Raw genomic sequence first — 24872 nt, 5'->3', positions numbered from 1 at the left:
CCAGCCGAGGGAGTCAGAGGACCCAGGGAGAAATCTCAGCCCTGCCAACCACTACCTCGCCTGGCCTTGGAGAAGCCCTTTTGCTCTCTGAACCTCAGTTTCCACAGCTGTAAAATGGAAGGGTGGGACTAGAAGGCCTCTAGGGTCCCTTGCAGCGCTAAGTCGATTTTCTTGGGTGAGTGTAGTTCTGAGCGTGCGTGGCCTGCTATGGTGGGGGTGCTCAGGCTGGGTGGGTGGCGGAGGGGTTGGACTACAACCCCCAGACGGCGTCGCGGCGTCATGGGGCGGGGCTCCCGGGGGGGCGGGGCGAGGGCAGGAGGGCGCAGGCTCCTTCCCAGAAGCGGAAACAAAAGAGCCCCCACCCGCCCGTCGCACACTCGGCTCTCTCTCGCTCGCTCCCCATCCCTCCCCAGGCCGCCCGCTCGCTCACACGCACGCAGGACGCACGCACGCTCGCTTCTTTGCTCGCACACGCAGGCACGCAGGGCTCGCCCGGAGCCGCGGGGGAGTCCGTGTCCGTCGGGAGGAGAACGAACGAACGGCCGCTCGCCGGGGGGGAGTGCGCGCGCGCCTCACACTCACGCTCGGCGCTTGCACACGCACGCTGCCCTAGCCCCGCAGCCCAGCGGCCGCCAGAGGCAGGAGGAGCCCAACGCCCCCCGGACCCATGGCGCTGAAGCGGATCCAGAAGGTGAGTGTTACCCCCTGACCCCCCCCCAGAGTCGCGGCTCCCAAGAGCCGGGCATCCCCGGGAGGTGGGACGGAGAGGGGACCCCTCCCGGCGCCGGAGATGCGCCCGTAAAGAGCCCGAGCGGGGCACCGGCTGTTTAGGGGGAGCTTTTATTGTTGTTTATCTCTTCCCTCCTCCGGGCTGGGCTTGAATTAATGATTAGACCTCCCGATCCCACAGGGTGGGGCTTAAAAATCTGGCTGCTCTCCCCAATGTCCGGGCCGGGGAGGGGGGGGCATGGTGGAGAGCGCAGGCCTCCGGTGTCGCGGGCTCGCCGGATTCCTTTCTTCGCGGAGCCCCGGCCCCTCGTGGGTAGGGAAGGATCCCCTTTTCTGAGCAGAGTCTGGAGGCCTCGGGCTGCCTGTTCCCCCACCTCCTGCCCGTGCTCTTTAGGTATCCTGCCCTCCTCCTTCTCCCTCCCCCATCCCCCTTCCCCCTGCCGCCTTGGGGTCACCTCGCTGGCTGCAGCCTGATCAGCCCATCCCGTTTTGACCCTGAGGCACGGGGGAGGGTAACTGGAAGGGGAGGGGGAGGGACACACGCAGGCTGAGCAGGCTAGCTCCTCCTGGCTGGCCTGAGAACTTTGCTGTAAAGTTTGGGCCTCTGCTTTATGGAGTCCCCCACACCAAAGGTGGCCCGGTCAAGGAGGCGGTGTCGTGCGCCCTCTTGGAGCCCAAGGACTCCGAGCACGATCTTTTGAAAGCGCACCGGTTCGCGGGGCTGGCTGGAATTTGATTTGTTTACCTGTGTGACCTTGGGCCAGTCATTTGGCCCCATGATTTCCCGCAGTGGTTAAAGAAAGGTTTGGGATAGTGCCCAGAGACCTTTAAAAGCCCCCTTCCCGTCCTCGGTCCCGGGATCTAATTTGCCCTTTTGGCTAGATGGTTTGGCACATGCAAAGTTCTCTCTCCACTTTCTAGGTATGTAGCTCTCTCCTCTGTAGCTTAACCTGGGGTCCATTGACACATTGGGAGTAGATTTCAGGGGCTTGTGAATTTAGAGGGAAAACAATTCATCTTTTCCCCCCTAACCCTCGTAAGTGAAATTGATCATTCTCTTTAGTTACTTAAACACATGATTCTGAAAAGGGCCCTGAGCTCCACCAGCCTGCCGTTAAGAAGCCCCGGACCCTACGGATCCACATCTCTTCCAGCCCTAAATATCAGGGTCTTATTTGCCTTCTTGTTTACGTACTTACTCGTTTAAGCTATTTAGGGGTCGTTTCATCTGTACTCGAAAAGGGGATAGGACTAGATTGTCTTTAAGACCCAAGGACTCCTTTCAGTCCTCTGCCTGTGTGTGTGGCCTGCTTATTCGGGTTGTGGTTCTAAGCATGAAGCTCATACTACTTCGACATTTGCAACACAATTCGAGCGTTCTCATTGGCAGAGGCAGCAGGAAGGACTTCTGTCTTGGAAACTGTGGGTCTGGCTGAAAACCTGCCTCAAGACATTTAGTAGCATGCGAAGGAGCTTCAGGTTCCTCTTCCTTAAAATGGGGCTGATGTTTGCCCCACCTCTCCCATCTGCCTTTCCTGCCTGTGTGATTCTTTCTGTGATCTGTAAATCCTTCCTAAAGGATACACCCCAGCACTGGAGTCCTTCCTCTGCGTCATGTCATGTTTCCCTGATAGCAGTGTGCATCTGTTGACCTCACCACATGACTGGCCTCCTTTTCTCTGGCATGGCAGCCCTGCTGCTATCTTGTATTCTGCTGCTTGAACGGAAATCATCACCTTTGCAGCCTCCTACCTAACACCTCCCACCCACTAGCCAGGTGTGCTTCTGCCACTGCTTTAAAGTTGGAGGAAGGGGAAGTGAGGGGAGGAGAAAAAGAAGGGAAAGAGAGGGAGAGAGAAACCCTGCTGTTGCCTCTTGCAGATGAGGACAGGAAAAATTCAAGTAGTATTTCCCACTCCTTCCTACTGCTCCATCTTGCTTGCTGGGAAAATAAGGGTCTTTTGTGTCCAGTGGCTGTCCGTTGCTACATCTAGAGAAGACAAGAGCAAATTTTCTTTGGATATTTAAGGGTCATGAACTCTATTTAATAAATGAAACCATATCTTCCGTTTTCTGTAGTGATGGACTAATGAATTTTCAAAGTAAATCTCAAAACTTCATTTTCTTCCTCCGAGTGAGGATTTTTCATGTGGTGTGATGTGTGTCTTCAGTATATGAATGACCACAATAACTTGGGCTCTCTTCTGAAAATGAGGAGCTGCTGTTGAATCCCTTACAGTTGGGAGTTTTTTGCACTCATGGAAACCTTTTGCACTCAATTCTGAACTCAGATGAATTATATTTGTATCTGTTTCTATAACATTTTAAATGTTTTCTCATTTGGTCTCTCCAATCCTCTTGAGTTCATCCTTCTTCAGTCCTGTCCTGTCCAATTCTTCATGACCTCATTTGGGTTTCCTGAAAAAGATATTTAAGGTTGGACATTTCCTTTTCCAGCTCATTTTACAAATGAGGAAAACAGGGTCAAGTGACTTGTCCAGGTCATTCAGCTAGTAAGTGGTAGACATTCAGAGTTTGAACTTAGGAAGAGGAGTCCTTGATTCCAAGCCAGGCATTCTATTCAGTATACCCTTTTATCCTCATTTTGAAAATAAGGAAATGGAATCTCAGTTTAAGTGGTTTGCTTGTGGGTTACAAACAGGAAATGGCATTTGAATCTGGGTGGGTCTTATGCTGAAGTGCTACAGTGCCCTGTGTGCCGGCATAAGAGGATTTAAGTCAAAGAGTGTTAAGTGACTTGGCTAGGGTCACACACTTATTAAGTATTTGAGGCTCTGTTTGACTTCAGGTCTTTCTGGCTCCAGGTCCAGTGCTCTAACTTGGAATTGTTTTTTGATAGAGCTGTGGACTGGTCCTTTGCCACATAACACAGATACTTATTTTTGTTGTTTTTCTATACTTTCATGCCATATACTGAGTCACTTAACCTCTGTTTACCTCAGTTTTCTCATCTATCAAATGGGGATAATAATAGCTCTTACCACCCTGAATTGTGGGGATAAAATAAGATAATCGATGTAAGACATTCTGCAGGCCTATAATTACTGTTGTTGTTACTACTATTACTCCCCCCCTCCCCCGGCAGCTCACTTTTCTCTGGTACTTTAAGGTGTGCAAGGCCCTCACCACTTGTTTTCTCTTGATGCTAGGTGATTTAATTTCGTTTTGGCGTGCTACGCTCCTTTCCTATTCCTCCTAGAAAGGGCTATCCCAGAGTCATAGTTTTTTTTAGGCTAAAGGGGGGAGATGGATTTTCTGTTATCTCTTTAAAGCCAAGGGCCCTCGGGAGCTCACCTACCTTAGGCTTCTGCCCATTGTGTTGTTCTGGCCTGCACGACTTTTTAAAATTCCTTATAAAGAATTTGAGCTAATGATTAGCTCACTTGCATGAGGTGAAATCAGGAACAGACCTCTTGGTTTTCCAGTTCCCCTGTTGAAGAGTGAGACGAGGCTTGTTGTGCAAATATGGCAACCCTGCTAATTATTCCCCAGTGCCTCGATGTTCCCAGAAGGGGCCCTAAAGATTGGCTTGTACATGAGCTGACTTTAGAGTCAATATTTAACTTGACAGTTTATGTTAAAGCAGAAGGAATGTGTGTGATCGATCCTTTGAGCCTCCTGTGCTCATCGAGTCGTGTGTGTGACAGACCACAGACAACTTTAGAAATAATCTCAAAACTCCTCTCCGGAAAGAGAGATGGCGCCTATGGAACTTGAAATTTGGCCCATAATTTATAGAGGAGCAGCTGGGTCTGGGTCCTAACAGTGCTTGCCCCATGTTTACAAAGCACCTTCCTCAGGACCATGTTGTGGATAAGGGAATGGAAAGGAAGCCACTGAGGCACAGATAGCCAGCCACCAAGTGTGGGACCTCAGGGCTTTGTACTATGAGCCCAGTGCCATTTTCCCACTCCAGACAGTTAACAAAGTCCTTCTTTATATACCTGAACACTTATTGGTTCTGTTGAAAAAAGCCTTTTTAGTGAAAAAGAGGGGGGGAAAACTTGTTTATAAGATGGTTGAATCTTTTTATAAAATGTTTAACCTAATTTTAATAAATAATAGAGCTTTGTATTGCTTTTAAAACATTGTTTTCCCTAAAAAAGGGGACACAGGTTTTTTAAAGAGCTTGGGCCATCCCTGCCAAGGCAGTTACTTTTCAAGTCCAATTTATGAAAATGAATCTGCATCCCAAACAGCAGTAGCTTTGAACAATGGTCACTTGTACCAATCGAGCAGGTATTTCAGAAAGACATTCCTGTACTTGGGAAAATTTTCATCTTGGAAAAAGAAAAATTCCCAGGTTCCTTCTAGGGAGGGGGAAGGTAAAACTTAAAAATCTAACACAGTGTGAGAAAAAAAAAATCTTTTAAGAATTTCCTACGGGTCCCTTTGTGAATTCAGATCTTTATAACAAGTCTGGTTTTTTTTTCTTTTTCTCAGCTTTTGCTTTTTTTTTTTTTTTCCCCTCCTTTAAAAGTATAATGGTGTGAGGGAAACGAATATATTCTGAGGCTGGGCTCTTCAGTTCTTGTTTGTTGGGGGTTATTAATAGCATCTACCTAAATAAGACTTGCTTTTAAAAAAAAAAATCCTAAAAGCAGCCCTGGAGGTATGCAAGATTGCCTTCAGTCAGCTAGTGGGGAGGACCTTCTCTGACTAAAATGAGAGTTCTGTTGAAAATAAACAGCAAGTATATCACTTCAGTTTGTCAGACAAAACTGTCCCTGCCTTCTGGGATCTTCTACTTTCCTGCTGGGGTTCTGACATTTTGAATAAGGGCTGGGTACTCTTAAGCCATCAGCTTCCTCAAAGGTCATGAACTGACTCCTATGTTGTCTTAAAGAGCTTGTGTACTTTTGCATACTAAATTTGCCAAATAAATATGTATGGGTGGAATAACACTTGGATTGCATCAGACTGAGGGCCTGAGCCGCCATTGATTGAGAGTCTGTCTGTGTGTCTTCCTGGGGTCTAAGAATGGTCTGAGGAAGGCGGGGATCAGGATCAGTGCTGGACTGCCTTGGGCTCCGGAGGACCCTAGAAAACTTGGGTTACCTCTCTGACCTTTGGGATGTTTGAATTGGCTTTTTCTAACAGTCCACAATGGCTGGCTTCTTGTCCCATTGGCTATCTTCTATCTTCTGGTTGACTGTTCATTGCTCTTTCCCCTCCACCCCACGAACTATTTCTTCACTTCTGATCTTATCCCCTAATCAGTTTTCATTCTAGAAGCCAGCTGAAACTTGTAGCCTGCCCAGCTATTTATGGCCAAAGGCTCCAAGGCTTAGTGGAAGGCAGTTTGGTGGGAAGGAAAAGGGGGTGGAGAGCAACCCCCAGCAGGAAAAATAATCTGCTTGTTTTCTCTAGGTAGGGCTGTCTTGAAATGTATTTCCCGAGAGTGTAGTCAACAGTGTGCTGGAGAATTGGGCGGGAAGGTGCTAAGATGGTTCTGATGGCCAGAGCTCTCTTCCAGCCTTCAAAAGCCAGACGTGAAATGCTGACCTATATTTAACATATTTGCAGTGTGATAAGGATTTTTTGGGTTTTTTTAAAGGTGATCTCTGTGATGTTTGCACACTTCAGAAACGTGTGTTCCTGGAAACCTTCATGAATGGTTGTAGGTTGGGGTTGTTTTCTGGAAATAACTTAGGCCCGACCACCAGCACCACAGTGTCCCCCTGTCTTCTAGGTTCTCCAAAGAGTTCTCTGGGAACTTGGCTTTGCAGTGTTACTAAAGCTCAGGATTTTTACTTTGTTATTTTGAAAGCTAGATGAGTAAACACAATGTGATACATTCTCATACAGTTCTAGCCATGGGTATGCATCTGGTGATACAAAGTGTCATTGTTTATTGTTTTCCACTAAAAATGGAAGTGTTTGGTGGCCTTTGCCTACTCTCCTATCTCCAGATTTTGAGCATTGTGAGACTTGAGGGGAAACAGGTAGAAATGAAAATATTTGGTAGGAATTCTTTAAGTGGATTGTAGTATAAGGGTAGCCAAGCTGGTTGGAGGCAGGTTATTGTACCAGTGGATAGCCAGCTCTCTTTAGACAGGAGTGCTTTATATAGATATATAGATATAGATAGATAGATAGATAGATAGATAGATAGATATAATTGGCTGTTGATTTCCTAATGTTCCCATTCTCAATAGAATTCTCTCTTGATATCAAAGTATACTAAGCAAAATAATAGACATAGATGTATAGTGATAGCATGCACCTCATAGTGATGATCTCTAGTCCATCTCTTCTGAGAGGTATATGTCCTCATTGAGCTCCGGCAGTGGAGAGTGGTTATTTAAATTCAACAATCATGAATATTTTGTTGGAAATGGAAGATAGTTTCTCACTAACTCACTTGGGACATAAGTAGTAGAATTAGTGTCAAAGGATATGGAAAGTTTAGTTGGAACTTTTTTTTCACTTAGGTCTAGATTATTATTTCCAAGAGGGCCTGGCCAGTTTGTTATTCTCAAACTATTCTGACAACCTCTTCAACATTGACCCCCTTTAATAAGTTTTTATTGATATCTTTTGTTAATATGTTCATCTGGATTTCCATTTTTATGTTATTTATTTCTTCTCCCAAAGAGCCATCCCTTGTAATAGACTTGAAGTGCAATTATATTATTTATGAATACCTTAGGAATGTGTACACAAAAATTAACATAACTCTGAGCCTCCACCTCACCTGCAACAAATTACAAGATGAATTTAAAAAAAAAAACAAAACACTGAGTCACCATTGAGTGAGATGATTTTTTTGGAAAGCAGAGCTTTAGGTGAAGTGAAAACAAGTGTTAGCAATAAAATTTTCTTTTAAAAATAGTCAATACTGATCCTTTACAAGGAGAAGTAATTGAAACATTGCCTATGATATCAAGGTTTTTTGATACATTGATCAGCTTGGCTGGATTTTCCCCTCTTCCTCTTTTTCAATTTAGTGTATTGTAAAACAGATAAGAATGACAAAAATGAAATAAACTGAAATTGGGGGAAAAAACTTTATTTTTTCAGTTATACAAGAAACATTTTTTATTGTTAGGCAATATTGTTGAATATACTTTTGTTTAAAAAAAAAAAAACTGCATATGCCCTGGCACATAGACTAATCTTGTAAATAATCATTGTTAGTAATCAATTTGTTCATTTGATTTTTGAAAAAAGTGACTACATTGTTGTTGTTTGCAGATAACATTCCATTGAAAGATGCCCAGTCAGTGAAGGTAATAGCATTTTGGGTGTGTAACTCCATATATACAAGATGCTCAACAAACTGAAAAAGTGAATTGCCTCTGATTTCAATGCAGCAGAAAATTTTCAACACACGTGTACTTTTTCTTTACCTAGTTCTGTCTGATGGATTGCATCATTCTTTAATTTCCTGCTGATATCTGGATATTTCGTTTTTTATATGACTTTGAGAATGAGGGAAGTCAGTTTGACTGAACTGTCTCATTAGATGAGAAAGGAAGGTCACAGACCAGTTGGGTACAGCTTGGAGTTTATATTTGGTGTGAGAGGTAAAGAGACCTGTTGAAATCTATCAAGGAGGAAGTGATTAGACAGACCCAAGCTGATGGGTCAGGGGCATATGTTGGAGTAGGAAGTCATGTAGCCTAAGCAGAACAAGTTCCGGCAAAAGGTGACTTTTAGGATAGGATTTTGAGTGAAAAGAAAGGGGCACAGCATGTGAGAGAAGGTTGGGAACACAGAGACAGCCCTGTTCGGCATCTGCTTCAGTATGTGGAGTAGGGGTTGACTTAGGATAGGAGCCTGAGTGACTAGAATAGATAGAAATTGGGAAATTTGGAAGAGGAGGGAATGAACATAATAAAATCTACAATGCAGATAATAGCAACCCACCATACCTGATCTTCCTGGGTGATTCATTCTTTCCTTCCCCAAATGGAGAGGTACGTAGGTGGGACTCTTTCTCACCACCCTGGAACCTCAAGGCCACACTCCAAGGGGCACTTTTCCTGCAGCCACAAATAGTGTGGAGGATGGAGCTGTGTGTGGGTGTTCAGGTGTGCATGCACAGGACAGTGATGGAGGCGGAGAGATTTTCTAAAGAGGCTCTTTGCAGTTGCTGCTGCTGCCTTGGGTGCCTGGCTCAGGGGTGTCCCCTGCAATTGCTTTGTGAATGTCCAGGGCAGAAAAGGGAAAGTGGTAAGCTTGCACTGGAGTGGGGGGGGAGGGGGAGGAGAAGGAGGGGAGTGTTAATGAGCAAAGGGGATTTGTTTGAGACAAGTCTTCCTGCTTGATCACCCTTTAAGGACATCACTTGCCTTCCACTTTTTAAAATTTCCAGTTTTTTTTTCCTACAAATGATTATATTCTCCCCTCCCCAGTTGAATAATAATAATAAAGAAAACCCTTATAGACAAAGATGCATAGTCCAGCAAAACCAGTTCCTGAACTGACCGGGGCCAAAATGGATGTCTCAGTTGGCATTTGAAGGCCGGTGCTGTCCTGCCAGGAGTAAGAAAGTCTGGTCTCTGATGTTGTCATTGTAGAGATTTCACTTCACCCTGCACCAATTAGTTCCTTGACGTCTTCTTGGTTTCCTCTGAAACTGTCCATTTCATCACTTATGGTGCAATAATATTCTATTACATTCACAAGCCATAATTCGTTGAGCTCTTCTCCAATACGTGGGCAGTTCCCAGTTTTTTGCTACTTTGAAAAGAGCTGCTATAAATATTTTTGTGCATATGGATCCTCTTCCTCTTATTAAAAACAGAATCTTTGGGGGGACATAAACAGGAACCATAATGGCCCAGAGAACTTGCCAGCAGTAAGGGGATTCCTACTGCAGACCGGCAGCTATTGTGCAAATTAGAGTCTGAGAGGTACCTGGTGGTTCACCAGGACCCCCACCCCCAGTATGTGCAGAAGCAGGACTTGAGTTCAGGTCTTCCTGACCTGGTTTGGCTTATCCATTACATGTACTATTTTTTAAAAATTCTTTTTTGCATTTAATAGTATTTTGATTTTTCTGCCTCTCTTCTTCTTCTCCTCCCTCCCCAATCTGATATAGGTTAAACATATACCATCGTGTTAAACATTTCCACATTAGTCATATTGCTATCTTGGGTGAGTCATTTAATCCTCTTTGCCTCGGTTTCCTCGTCTGTAAAATGAGCTGGTGAAGGAAATGGCAAAACACATTAGTATCTTGGCTAAGAAAGCCTTAAATGAGTTGAGAAGAGTCACACACAATGGAAGAACAGCAGCAAAACAAACCAAAAAATTAATTATGGCTCTGGCAGGAACTGACTTTTCCCTCTTCAATGTAAGCACTTGTCTGTATTTTTTAGAAACTGCCATGATTAAAATAGCTAGATACTTCTTCCAGGGAAAGACAATTTTGATAAGGGCCTTTTCTCTGAGGAGCACTTATTAGCTGGTAGTATTCCAAATCTGCCAACTTTTACTTTGATCACCACAGTGAAATTAGTGGGAAAACTCCAATATTTTGTGTTTGGAGAGGAGGCCAGGCAGCTGTTTGATTTGTAGAAATTCTGCCATGATTACTATTAAAGAAGTTCTATATTTGAAGCGTTTCTGGCAGTTTGTTTTTTTTTTTTTTTTTTTTGGACTTTTAAAAAATCTTGAAATAGCTACTGTCCGCTGCATATAAGTGGATCAGAGTCTGAACTGAAAGTACAAGAAATGTTTATGTATGAGCAAGCCAACCATAGCTCATATGTCCCTGTAGTGGAAACACCCAGCAAGGAAATCCAGTAAGAATTGTTCCCTTGTTGTAGGAGTGGGAGGCTGTGAGGAGAGCTGTGGCTGCAGCTAGTTGCCTGTTGGTCTGCTGATGGTTTTTGAAATGAGTCAGTAGTGGGCGTTTTTGAGTTGCAGTTAACCGAGTACTCCAAACATCCCTAGTGACCTGGACACTAGGCCTTTACATTGCATGGAATATGGAGATTTAAGCAGTCAAAAATCTTGAAGCCACGAAATAAGAAAAATGTCCATTTAATAGTTTTTCTTTTTTTGTTGTTGTTAATTTGTACAATTTGGGATAGATATTTGTTGAATACCATATCTGAGCGACCGAGGGTGAGTGATAGTTGAGTAAGACAATTTTGTAACCGTGCTAAGAAAATAAAAGTAATATGAACCTCCACAGCCACCTTTAAACTGTTGCCAGTCTTCTGGGAGCTTGGCTTTTTCTTTGATCTCATGCCTACTCAGTTCCCATTGATTCGATTACCTGCTTTGTATTAGTTTACCTTGTCTAGTTTTAGATTTTAAGTTCCTTGGGGCAGAGACAATGTGTAGATTGGTTTAATGTAGAACACTTGGCATATTGTGTGACTCTTGTAAATAATGCTGTGTGTGCAGTTTCCAATTTGACCCTGGCCCTCTCTCTAGTATTTTTATTATGTGGGGTTGGTACAGAGAGCCTTGGAAATGTTAAGGCTCTAAATACTAAAACTCTAAAATAGACTATTTTGTTTCTTTTTGATTTCCTGTCAGCCCTTGTAAATTGAACATCGCCATACTGCTTCTTCCTTAACTATTTCTCACTCTGTCTTAAAATTGTGGCTACAGCTCTCTTTCAGTACCTCTAGAATGGGTTTGGATAATGGTCAAATTAGTAGTGTTGATCCTTTTTGTGTGACATGTTTTTAAATGTTCACGTGTAATTCCTGTTAGATTTATATATATCTCCATGTACATGGCAACGCCTCTCCCCTGTCGCCCTCCATTAGAATGTGAGACTTTGTAGCTTTTTTTGTCCTTGTGTCCCCATCATTTAGCACGGTGACTGGGGCAGAGCGAGTGCTTGGTGTTTGGTGATTGCTGATCATTTTGTTAAATTGTTAACGTTCACTTGGGAGAAGAGAAGATTTATTTAGAAAAAGTAAAAGGTATAAAACAGATCTCTTCCTCATGATTGAAAGCCTTAAAACACAGTAATCAGCAATATTTATGATTAAGTTTATGAGGGGCTGTATGTGCAAGATTTTCCTAATGATTCATATTAAAAGATGGCAACTTTGGGGGGATTTTGCCTGAAAATTATGGACAACCAGCTAAATATTTGAGTTTAGTTCATTAAGTAGGTTTATTAACAACAAATTATATTAATCAAAAATATAAATAAATATTATAAACATCATTCATTTTTGTAAAACTTTGTGTTCCAAATTTTTCCCTTCTCCCCTCTCCAAGACAGCAAGCAATTCGATATAGGTTAAACATGCGCAATCCTTTTAAACTTAATTCCATATTTTTCATACTGTGCAAGAAAAATCAGAACAAAAGAGAAAAGGCCACGAGAAAGAAAAAAAACAAACAAACAAAGGTGAAAATACTATGTTTTGACCCACATCCAGTCTCCATAGTTCTCTCTCTGAATGTGGATGACATTTTCTATCCCCAGTCTTTTGGAATTATCTTGAATCACTGCCTTGTTGAGAAGAGCCAAGTCCTTTCCAGTTGATCATCACATAATCTTGATGTTACTGTGTACAATGTTCTCGTGGTTCTATCACTTCTCAACATTCATTTTTGGAAGATTTTGTATTCCAAATTTTTCTCCCTCTCTTCTTTGCCTCCCCCCTAAGACAGCACGCAATCTGATAGAGGTTATATATTTGCAATCAAGAAACATTACTGTTAATAAATTACAATTAAATTTATAATAGATATATTTCAGTATTTGTAAAAACAGGGCTATAGAGTGACATTTTGTGTGTTTTAAACCAATTACCAACTTGTCCCTTTTCTCTTTCTGTGCTCACCTCAAAGGAGTATAATGTGTCAAAGACTTAGTTCTTGCCTCCTGTCTTACTCATTTTCACTGCCATGCTACCTGTCCCCCTTACCTTTCTCAAATTGGTCTGTGTCAGACCTGTAAATGTTCTCCTTAGTGAAATGCCCAGGTATATCTTGTGTAAGGAAGAATCTATTTAGATGTTAACATATAACATATATGTCTTTTAGGCTTGTGTCATTTAGGATCAAACCATAATAGCTCATTTCCTTTCCTTTTAAAAAAACTGGAAGTGTGACCTAGTTTAACAGAAATATTTACAATTTGACCAAAATGTTGAAACTATCCCTGTTGTTTCTTGGTCATGAGTAGCAGAGTGATATGTTTAAGAAGTTTTTTTTCTTGTTTTCATTTTTATATACAACTTTCTTAATGAAGTTTTATTTTTATTTTTGTGCACAATTTTTCTTAATGAAGTTTGTGAATAAGAGGAAAATAGAAACCATCACTTCTGTGTTTCCAGCGATGGCTTTTGTAACAGAAAATGGACCTGTCCAAAAAGATAGGGTCATAAGTTAAAGAGGAATAAGGTAGGAAGTGAAATCTCTTTTAAGACTTTAACTTACAGATTCATGTTGTTCTCTGTCTCTGATAACTTCAGTGTTAATGTCCTTTATACTAACTTTTATCATTGGTTTTTTTTTTTTTTTTTAACTTCAAAAGAGTCACTTGGGCTATTGAAACAGTTACTTTTGATTCTGTAATACAATACTTGAATCCCCAAAAGATCAAAGAAAGCAAAAGAACTCAAATGGACAAAACAATTTCCAGCAGCTTTTTTGTGGTGGCTAAGAATGGGAAACCAAAAAGGGATGCCTCTCATTTGAAAGTGGTTGAAAAAATTATGATACCAAATGGTAAAAACAACTAAGTAGCTCGGTGAATAGAGCAGTGAGACTGAGTTTGAATCCAACCTCAGACACTTATTAGCTCTGTCACCCTGGGCAAGACATCTAACCTGTCTGCCTCCCATGCAAATTGGGGATAATATTTGTAACTCCCTTCCAGGGTTGTGAGGATAAGATTAGGTATTAGAAAAGATAATACAATAAAACACTTGAAATCTAATGAAAGTCATAACTGTTATTGTAATGGAACACTATTGTGAGGTAAGAAATGTGTTTAGAGAAACCAGGGAACATAAGTAGAGCAAACTGAGGAAAATCCATAGGGCACCGTGTGTAGTAATATGCTCATTTTGAAAGATTTTTAGGCCATTAGGTGGCACAGGGGTTATTGTGGTGTTGAATTCAGGTATATTAGAGTTCTGGTTCTGCCTTATCTGTACCACCTGTGGGCCCTGAGCATGTTCATTTTAGCTTCCTTACCTGTATAATGGATAATAAGGACTCCCACCTAACCAGATTGTTATGAGGATCAAATGAGTTATTGTGATTTATTTTGCCAATTTTAAAGCACTACATTAATGTTAGATATTATTATTAAAGATTTCTTAATCAAGGTAATGACCAACCAGGATGATGGGTGCTACCCCTCTCTTTACAATTAGCTGCTGAAGTTCCAGGATTAACTGACTTTTCTTGAAAACCAAGAAAAAGCAGTATATCAGAAATTCAGGATATATATTTTTTAATATTCAAAAATCACCCTCTCCTTTCCTCATGATATCCATTTGACATTTTTGGTTGATGCTAAATGAAGCTCCAAAAGCTGTTTGAAAGCAAGCCTAGATATGAGGAATCCTTGCAATAGTTGTGGTCCACAGCTTGGGCCATAGAATCCTTGACCCAAAGCTGGAAAAGGACCTCCCCTTCCCCAGCCATCCATCCAGTCCAACTTTCTCATTTTACAGATGAAGAAACTGAGGCCCAAGAAGTTTAGATGACTTACCCAAGAAGATGGTAAGTGGAAGGGAACCGTTGGTGTAGTTTATCTTATCTGAAGTTACATAAGGAGATAACTGATTTTTATTTCTTCTGTTTCCAAATTGAATTTGGCTTCTTTCCAGATTCTAAAATTTGTATGTTGAAGCTTGTAATTGCCAATCTTCTTGAAATGAGAGGGTCCATTTTATAGCTTGGCTTTTAAAATGTTTTTCCTTCTTGAGAATGCATCATTAGATATAGTCATTCTTTAAATTGCCATAAAATAACTGAGTGAGTTCTGTCTTAGAATATGGTTTGCCAAGTATAACTTGGAACATTCAATAGAGAGCTTTTATAACAGAGGGAAGAAAAGTTATGGTGAAAAGAACATCAGATTCTGCGTCAGAAGCCTCAGTTTTAAGACCTAGATCTGCTCCTTTTTTATCTTCTTTTGTGGCCTTGAACAAGTGATTCAGCTCCCCATCCCTTTCCTTATCTGTGAAATGGGTGCATAGGGGATGGTGCTACAAGAATTGGACTAGGGTCTGAATTTAGTTATTTTAAACATATTTATCCTAAATAGACTGAGCTCATTTTTACCCTTCTTTCCCTAATCACTAGCTACAAATAAAAATAAGATCCAAAAAGGGCCATCCCTCCCTGACTATATAGGCAAAAATGAACGCAGTAGCTTCTGCTGACTTTGATAAAGATTTTTTGAAATGCATGATCTGGAGCAGATGATTCAGAATATGCCCCAAAGACTCCAGAAATCTGATGTGGAAAGGCTTTCCTCCCCACGGCTGAGTGCTGGATTTCTGTGACCATAGAATGTGGAGAGAAGTGAATAGGAATGAATTTTCAGGGGAATACCCCAGCCTCAAATGCTTATTAATGCTTATCTTTGGCCTCCAGTTTGAGATCACATGAGCACAAGTCATGTGTTCAGATGGCAGCTTTTTATTTGGATTGCAGAAGAAACTATTTTTGGGATAGTGCATTCATTGGGGGAAAACTATCGTCCATATCCAGAGCATGTTTGACAATGAAGAAGGTACAAATCTTGTCTCTCTCAACTTTTGAAGGAACCTCGGATATGATCCGGGACGTATGGCCACATGAATACCCCTAGAGATGCTTAGCTCACTGACCTTTTGAGGCAGCCCTTTCTAGTTTGGAACAACTGTTCTTGTTGAAAAGCTTTTCACAGCGAGCTGGAGATAACCTGTAACTTCTTGGTTTATATCCCTCCGAGATATCAATACTCCATCCTTCCAAGCTTACTTTAGCCTTTCAGAGTTGATTCTCATCAGGCTAAATGACCCCCCTTCCTTCAGTTGATATTCATGGGACCCTCCATCCTTGCTTTGGCTTGTTTAGTGTGTTTTCTAAGTTGTAGTCCATAAACAAAACACAGCACTCCAAAGATGGCATAGAGTAGTAAGTGTACAGTCACTCTCCTTGTGGAGATCCTAATCTTTCTGGTCATGCAATGTAGGAACTTGGTTGGTTGACTGGTCTGCCAGCTGGAGGGATACTGAGTTTACAGCCAGGCTCAAGTGAGAGGACTGGCTTAGATTCCATGACTTGTGAGACCTCTCCTACCTCCAGATCTGTGACCAGATGATCCCCTAGCATTTTGAGGCTCTTTTCACATGAGTACTTGATTGGCTGGCCCTGTGAATGCCATCATGGGCCTGCTCAATTTGAGTTTTTTTTTTTTTTTTTTAAACCAACTGGAAGATTTTACATTTAACTCTACAAAGTTTAATATTAGATTCAGCTCACATAGTTCCAGTCTGTTGAGCTATTTCTGGTTCTTAGTTCTGTCATCTTGGGTTTTAGCTGTCCCTCCCGACTTTGGGGATGCATCTTATCTCTTTCCATTTAAGCCTGCGATCTAAATATTGAACTAGATAGAGCTGACTTCCCTGGAGGCCTCTCTCCAGGCTGATTTCTATCCCATTGACAATACTTTTATGATTTGGCTAGTTGACTATTTATAACCTCTACTGTACGATCCTGCCCAGTTCCCATCCTCCCATGTTACATACAAGGCTCTTGTGGGAGAATTTTTCAGATGCCTTGCTAAAATTCACATTGACTGCATTTATAACCCCTTCCTTCTGCTAGTGCTTACTTAATTTAAATAATACTTTCTAAAATTTTGTCAGAACAGCTTCTTTGGACCTATGGTTTGAAGAATCTGTTCGTTTGTTGTTGGGATTTTTTCCCTAGAAAATTAATGTAACTTTTGGCTCTTTATTGCCTTTTTTTCCTTGATGCTTTTTAATTTTGCATGTTCATTTATAAATATATAGACCTTGCTCCCCTAACCACTCATGTTATCTTCTCTTGTAAGAGAAAAAAAAATCAGCAATCACAAGGAACTCATAGACTTTGTCTGACGCTACATACAATATTTCACATCCACCCTCTTTCCACATTTTCTCCATTTTTCCCAAGGACCACTAAAATTATACAAGCTTAAGTTTCATCTTAGTCTTCATTTATATGGTTATAGTTTACTATGCTTTTTGCTTTCCTCTTTCTGCTTCCTTCATTCTGTATCGGGTCAGCTAAACCTTAGTTTCTCTGAATGATTCCTCTTTGTTGTTTCTCATTGCATCATGATATTATATTCATGTAAATAAGTACACAGATGATAAGTAAATACTTTTCTTTCCAGTTCTTTATTAATACAAAAAAAAAAGCCACAGTGAAGATATAGTTCATTTAACTTCTATCTTTTTATTTACATGTCTTTAACATCCTTGGATTATATTTGCCTACTAGTGGAATTTCTGAGTCAAAGGTATAGACGTTTTAGTAGCTTATTCGGCAAAAATTCAGATTGCTTTCCAGACTGCTCTTGCCCATTCCTTCCTCCAACAACAGTAACAGTATTACTACCATGCCTTTTGTCCAGTGACCCTTTCAATATTGTCTATTTCCATCTTTTCAACTTTGTTAATCTGTGGGCTATGAGATGAAATCTCAGAAATGTTTTGTTTTGCTTGATAGTTTTTTGGACCAGACTCTCATGATTGTCAATAGTTTGTGATCCATCTATTGAGAACTGTATCAATCCTTTAGCCAGCTTTCCATTGCTTATTTGTGTTTTTGTATATCTTGAATGTTATGCTTTTGTCAGAGATACTTGATTTTTCCTACTTCACAGTTTCCATTTTTATCCTAACTGCATTTCTTTTATTCATGCAAAAGTTTTCAATTTCATATTGAGAAATTTTTTCCGAGATGACTAGGAGTGGTTTAGCCATCACAGTTTATTTGCGGGTTCTATTGTGTAGGTTAGTGTGGCTCAACATAAGTAAGGAAGGGCAGCTATTCTGTTACCTGATTTCTCTCCCCCAATAGTAATGAGTCTTTTATTCAAAACAAACAAATGAAGACTTAATAATCATAGTATTCCAGAATCTTGAGTTGGAAGGGACCTTGGAGACCATTGAATCCAACTTGCCACCTGAACAAGTGTTCTCTGTAACATACATAGTGAGGAATGGACATTCAGTCTTTACTTGCAAACGGATCTCTCTTGCCCAGGACAATCTCAACTTTGGATGACTCCAATTGTTGAAAAGTTTTTCCTTCCTTCAGGTGCCAATCGGCTTCTTTGCACCTTCCATCTTTTGCTTCCCGTTTGGTTCTTTGGGGGTTCCAGAACAACAAAGTAATTTCTTTTCCCCATAATAGTCATTTATAGGCTTGAAACAGCTGCCATATTACCCTGCCCTCCAAGTTGTATTTTCTTAAAGCCCAGTAGCCCCAGTTCCCAGCATCTTGAAGAAAGAATCTCCATATGTAAAGAAAAAAGAAAAATGGGGGCGTCAGAAGTCAGGGAAGAGGATTTTATTATTGAAGCCTTTGTCCAGGATAACAGACTTGTTAGTGCCAGTGCTTTCTGCCCTGGTTACAGAAGAACTGCATGGCAGAGTAAGAAGAAGCTTTAGGATCTATTTAGTTCAGCCTGAACTTGAATGAGAAATCCCGCCGCAATATACCTGACAAATAGCCAGCCAATTATTATTTAAAAGATGTTCTGTGAAGAAGAACCAGCTGCTTCTTGATGCAGCCAGTCCCATTTTTGGAAGGTTTTTATTGTTAAGATATTTTTTGCTCCAGGCAGCAAGGTGGTACAATGACCTGGAAAGAGAAGGACCCAAGTATTTGACACTTACCAGCTGCGTGGCTCTGAACAAGTCACTATCCCAATTGCCTCATCCATGGAAAAAAGAAAGAAAGATATTTCTGCCTCTGTCAAGTCTAAAGTTTCCTCTTTCAGTTTCCATTACTCTTAGTAAACAAATATAATCCTTCTTTCTTGTGACAGCCTTTCAGTTACTTCTGGGATGGGGAAATCATTTTTTTGTTTTTTGTTTTTTGCCAAGAGCCATTTGTATATTTATAACAGGCATTTCCAGGACACACAAAATTATCATTTTAAAGAACTCAAGCATCATGGCCTTAGGAAATGATTTCCTGGGTCTTATAAGGTCTGCAGGTCAGATGTTTCCAATCCCCAAACTCCTAGAAGCCAATTATTATGTGTATTCCCCTCATTCTTACCTTCATGTTAAATATTCCTTGTTCCTTGGAATCAATCCTGTGGGTCATGATTTTAAGAGTTGTCCCCACCCCCTTTGCTCTCCTAGATTATCATTATCCCTCCTTACATGTGACCTGTTAGGACATGCTACACCAGCACAGAATACAAATGGCACTGAACTCTTCCTGGGCCTGGATACCAGGCCTTTCAGTGCAGTTTAAGATTACATTCGCTTTCTTGGATTATGTAGGACCTTGCTGACTCAAATCGAGCCTGCAGTCTACTGATACTCCCAGATCTTTTTCATATTAGTTGGAATAGAGCCTCCCCTTGGGCATTTTATGTTCGCAAAGCTGATTTTCACAAATCCAAGCAAATGACCTCACTATTCACTTGCATCTTACTTGATTCGCCCCAAAGTTTGAACCTGTCACAATCTTTCTGAGTTTTGACTTCATCCTATGTGGTAGCTATTTCTTCCAGCTTTGTGTCTGTTACCCTGCAGTCTCTGGCTTTTTCTCCAACGTGTTATTATTTCATCCATCTGAAGCAGTGATCCTTTATCGGCTTTGATCTTTCTCATATCTCAGAACATTGCTTTAAAAAGCCCTTTTTGTTGTTCTTAGAATTCACCACAAGCCTCTGCTCCTTCTGTGCGCTTCAGGCTTTCTAATATCTCTTGTATCCTGGTATCTTATAGAAAACCTCCCACTCTTTTGTATTCATTCTCAGTGACCGGCTTTTGCTTTTTTTTTTTTTTTTTTTTTTTTTAATGTCTTTTAAACACTTGAGTTGGTTGATGTGTATCCTTGTCAGCCTTTTTAAACAAGTTCCCTTTTTTCATAATCAGAATAAGATAATGATTTTTTTTCCTTCAAGAAGTTTACAATCCAGTAGAGAAGAGATAGATTTAAATAACTCCAAGATCAAATAGAACAGAATACCTTTCAATTTCTGAGTTCAAAGCAGAGGAAGAAAGTCCTTGTTGCACTGGGAGGAATGGGAAAGGCAGCTGCCATGTTAGCTAGGCTTTCAAGAACTATCGAAATGTCAGCTCTGAGTATGCTCTTAGAACAGCAAAGGGAAGAAGTGACATCATTGTGGAGGGATTGGAATAAGAGGTGGGAGTATGGAGTGAAAGTTCAGTGACTTGGGTTTCAGTCCTAGAGCTGCCACTTGCTTTTTGTGAGATCTTGTTGCCCACAACCTCTTTGTGCCTCAGTTTTCTGATTTGTAAAATGAGCAGTTTAGACTAGATGACTTCTGGAGTCTCTTCCAACTTTTATATCAGTGATTCTAGGAAAGCTAAGTTAAGATATTTGGATTTTCTTCAGTAGGTAATGGAAAGCAGTGGCCATTTTAATAAGGGTACAATGGCATCTGTGTACTAGGAAAAGAAGTTTGATCAAGGTTGGAAACATTGATTTGTATGTTCTGACTGGAGAAAGGACAATGAATTAAGACACCAGTGCTGGGTTCTAGATGGGGGCTGAGCATGGCGGCTAGAAGAAGTGACAGGAGGGGGATGGATGTGAGAGAGATTGAGGAGCTAGAACTGAGAGAACCTGTCAACCTGGGAGAAGTAGCCAGAGATGACAGGTTTTGTGCTGATTGGGGAAATTAGGATGACAGAAGGATTGGAGAGGAGAATGAATTGGGGGTGGGTGGGAGTGGGGAAGAGACACTTAATGAATTCTAAGTACTAATGATATCACTTAGAAATGAAGATCTGGAGACCAGCAGGGAATGAGACTGAGCTTGAAATAGGCTTGGGTTTTAGAGTCAGAAGTTTGAACAGTACTTGCAGTCAGGGCTTAGCCAGACAGACAGAAGGCAAAGGAGTTAAAGGAAAAGTCAGAATAGAGGGAAAAGTAGGAGAGGTCAATGTTCTGGAGGAGAAAATATTAGAAAGGAGACCTGTGGGATGTGGGCAACAATTTTGTGTGTTATAGAAGGGTTGGGCTGAGCGTGGACAAAACTACTGGCCCTTGGGTTTTGGGCCATGAATTGGCAGCTGTACTTCATCTTTTCAACTTGTTTTCCTCTGCTCTGAATGACTTGTAAAACCTTTCTTTCAGCTCTTAACATACACACACATACTCACACTCTCTCTCTCAGTGTATGTGTGTGTAAAAAAGTAATAATTAGGTAAAAGAGGGCATTCTTTGCCTCATTTCTTACCTAGCTTTAATCACTGCTGAATGGGTGTTTTTTTCAGTCAAATTGAGACCTGAGAAAGACCTTAATTTTGTTCCCCCCCCCCCCCCACTGGGAAGTAGCTTTTCCTTTTATTTTTATTTATTTATTTTTAATTTATTTTGAAAGACCTTAATTTCAAAGACCCAGGTCTCCCACTGAATCCGAGACCATCCCAGTCATCCTGATTTCTGTCTTGCCATTGGACTTAGACAGCTCAGGAGGAAAGAGTGAGGCTGGTAACTTTGCACAGCTCTTTCATTGCAATCCATTCGCTTACAAGTCATGACATCATCTTCCTCATGTTATGATCTTCAAGAATGGAAGGACAAACAACAACTATATTTTTCTTTTTACAACAGATACAGTTTTATTGATGACAAAAGACATCTACATGAGTATTTCAGAAATTATAAATGAATCAGCAAAGTAATATTATGTATAGAAGTTGTTGCTAGCACTTACATAATATTACTTTTTAAGGTTTTGTGCCTTAGGTTCCTATGAACATTATGGAGATACGAACATGACAATCATATTTAAAGAACCTCAAAGCTGCTTCAATTCTGACAGTGATAATTTTCAAACATAAAGCAAACCATTCAGTGTGTCAAAGCTTGCAGAATCAAGAATTGGGCTATAAGATGAACAGTGTCAGAGAAAACTGGGGAAAGGATTACTTTCTGTTCATTTTTTTTAAAGCTATTCTTTTAATCTTCCAGCAAGAGAAGTTAGGATTCAGAAAATAGGAAATTTAAAACTTTAGGAAAGACGGCCACGTTCTACTGATGGGATACACAACTACTACACTAATTGTACTAATTTTTTAAAAAAGGATTTTCATGTTGTGCTCTGACTGTTTGAACTGTGGTTGTATAGTTGTCAAGAAAGAAGACCATTAAAACAGCTTTTCTTGTCACTTAAAGAAACATGGTACTCCACAGAACTGGAGGGATTGAGGAATTTAGTTAACATTTCAACCAGCTGAAAAGGCCACTTTGTTCTTTTCACAATCAAGACAAATACAGATCCTCCACTTCCCTCTCCTGCCCAAGACCGTAGACATAGACAATCTGCATCGATTATGAGATAAGATTCATGGATCTTGAAAGAGGCCTTGTGGCCCTGGGATAGCCTGTCTTGTGAATTAAGACATTACAGTCGCAGCCTGGTTTTACCATTTGCCATATGTAGGACAGTGACTACTAACCCAAAATAATTAAAATAGAGCCAAGAGCAGAAAGCAGTTTATTTAATTCTTGCAGGAAAAGGGTGTCGCCTTCACTAGTACAGTCGAGTGAAGGGAGGCAAAGCACAGGCAACACCGCAGGGTTTTTTTAATACCCTGAACTTGGGCCCCAGCTGTCCCTGACTTAGGACTAGGGCTCACAATTTGTCACAGGAAGCCAATCCACCCTCAGAGTTCAAGAACAGGGGACTATAGATTACAAAGTGGTTTGTGTGAGATTAAGCGAGGGTACAAACAGGGGGTGAGGGGTTTCCTCACTGTAGTCTAAACTATGGTGGGGAGGGGGGGAAGTCAGTTTTCTGAGAAGGCTTCACATCTTTCCACTTGGTTAGTTTCATGATCTCAAGGATGTGACCTTGGAGAGGCCTCTGGGAGTAGACTAGGTGAGATCTCCAGCATCTGTCTCTGATGGAGAAATCATCTAACTGATGACCATCATTCATTGGAGTCTTTGATGAGAGCACTTTTAGTAGAATCATGGTCATTTTCCAGCCAGTTTGGGAAGTGAATAAGTGGGTAGTGAGGAAGTTGGAGCCAGATTATTAGGTCACCACTGGTTTGCTGGAGTTGGTTAGGAGCTTACTGATTAGTGCCAGGCATCTGGGGTCAAAGAAAAATGAAAAGCAATTCTTGCCCCAAGGAGTTTCCATTCTAATGGTGGAGACCAGTGCCCAGGGGGTGGATGGTAGACTTTGAAGGAAAGACAGTAGTCCCTGAGGAGGGGAGCTCTCCAGGAAAAGCTTCCTGGAGGAGATGGTGCTGCAGCTAAGTCTTAAAGGAAGCCAGGACTCCTAAGAGTTAGAGGTGGGATGGATCAGCATGTGGAGCTTCAGGTATGGTGAACCACCATGGGCCTGTCTGGCTGCACTGACTGTATAATGTGTATGGATTTAGAGGAGGGGGACAGAAAGGTTTCTATTTGGATTTTGAGGCATTTGGGAGCTACTGAAGTTTATTGATTGCAAGAGTGACTTGACAGTGTATTACCTGCAGTGGGGAGAGACTTAAAGCAGACCATTTCCTGTTGTTGCAGGAGTTGAGGTGAGAAGTGAAGAGGGCCTGCAGTTAGGGAGGGGGCTGTGTAAGTGGAGAGAAAAGCCATTCTTTAGAGAAAGAGATGGCCAGATTTAGAAGCTCATTGGATATAGGGGGAGGGAAGAGGAGGCCTACAAGGTTCTTGTTAACCTGGGTGACTAGAAGGGTGCTGGTGGGGCCCCTGGAGAAGTTCTGAAAAGCTGAGGTTTGGAAGTGGGAGAGACTGTACTTGACTTTGGGACCCGTTGAGTTGGAGACACCTAAGCTGAGTGTAGGTTCAGTGCCCACTAGGTGGCTGGCGACGCTGAGCGGGAATTCAGGAGAGAGAGGAGAGTTGGCTAAATCGATCTGGGAATCATCAGAAAGATGATAATTGAACCCATGGGAGTTGATGAGATCACCAAATGAGACAGTATAGAAAGAAAAGAGACCAGAGCCTTAGGGGACAGACACCCACAGTTAGTGTGTGTGACATGCGGAAAGATCCAGCAAGGGAATCTGAGGAGGACTAGTCAGACAGGTGGTAGGAGAGCCCAGAGATCAGAGGGTACCCAAGAGGAGGAGGTGGACATGCTCTGGGAGGCCCCAAAGGTTGAGGACTGAGGATGGAGGGAAGTGGTGGAGATTGAGATTGTGGGGCAGGGAGAGTGAGTGAGAGAGAGCTTGATGAATTGGACATGGGGGCAGGGGAGCCTCAGAAGGTTATGTGGGCCACGGCTCATACTTAGCATAACCACCGGTTCTCTACCTTTTCCAGGATGTGTTACAAAGCCCTGTCATTGCAGGAGATGTGACTAATCTGTCTTCTGTAAGGAAGCTTTGCATCTAGTATTGTTCCCTAATTTTTTTTTTTTTTTAGCATTTTTTTTTAAATATAATGTATCTTTTGCCAAAAGGGGGAATGTTAAAAATAAGTTTGATTTTATGTATGTTGAAAATTTCCCTCAACTTCCTGTTAATCTCCAAGTCTTTTGTATATTCTCCAGGCAACTTGGACTAACATTTATGGTTTGTACAACCAAGAAGTTTGGGAAATGCTGCCATACTAGAATTCTCTCCCCCAACCAAATCATTGGATCTTTGTTCCTTGAACACATAGCTTCTGATTTGGGCCGTTAGGCTAGTTATTCTTCCAGTCTGGCTTGCCTTTCCTTATCTTCTCTCTTTAGATTTTTGGATTCCTTTTTGGCCCAATTTAAATCTCACACGTACATATCACTCACCTCTCTGTCCCTAATTCCTTAAAGTATGGTTATTTCACATACACAGTGACATTTACAATTCGTGTGCTATGGCTTTCCCCTCCATCTTTCTCCATTTAGGTTGCAAACCCCTTGCTAGATCATGTTTTATCCCTTTGTATCCCTAGCTCTAATCCTGAGGCCACATTCAGTAATTGATGAATAAATGTTTATTGTTAAGGGTACAGGGTTATTCATAAGCAAG

General features: G+C 41.4%; 1 protein-coding gene across 2 annotated transcripts in view; it reads left to right on the top strand.

The window, feature by feature from the left end:
* The first annotated feature begins 337 nt into the window (after nucleotides 1–337).
* UBE2D1 (ubiquitin conjugating enzyme E2 D1) overlaps nucleotides 338–24872 on the top strand; it is a 36139-nt gene continuing 11604 nt past the window's right edge. The window contains exon 1 of one of the 2 annotated variants that reach the window (XM_051982631.1): nucleotides 338–691. In XM_051982631.1, the coding sequence (XP_051838591.1) occupies nucleotides 668–691 (24 nt within the window). In that variant the 5' untranslated portion in view covers nucleotides 338–667. Of the gene's footprint in view, nucleotides 692–14396; nucleotides 14416–24872 lie in introns of those variants that run through there. The other variant, XM_051982632.1, reaches the window with a different exon arrangement.

Source organism: Antechinus flavipes, chromosome 2 (assembly GCF_016432865.1).
Source record: "Antechinus flavipes isolate AdamAnt ecotype Samford, QLD, Australia chromosome 2, AdamAnt_v2, whole genome shotgun sequence".
Taxonomy (NCBI): Eukaryota; Metazoa; Chordata; class Mammalia; order Dasyuromorphia; family Dasyuridae; genus Antechinus; species Antechinus flavipes.
Note: the sequence above shows the minus strand (reverse complement) of the source record. Positions and strands in the feature narration are given on the sequence as shown.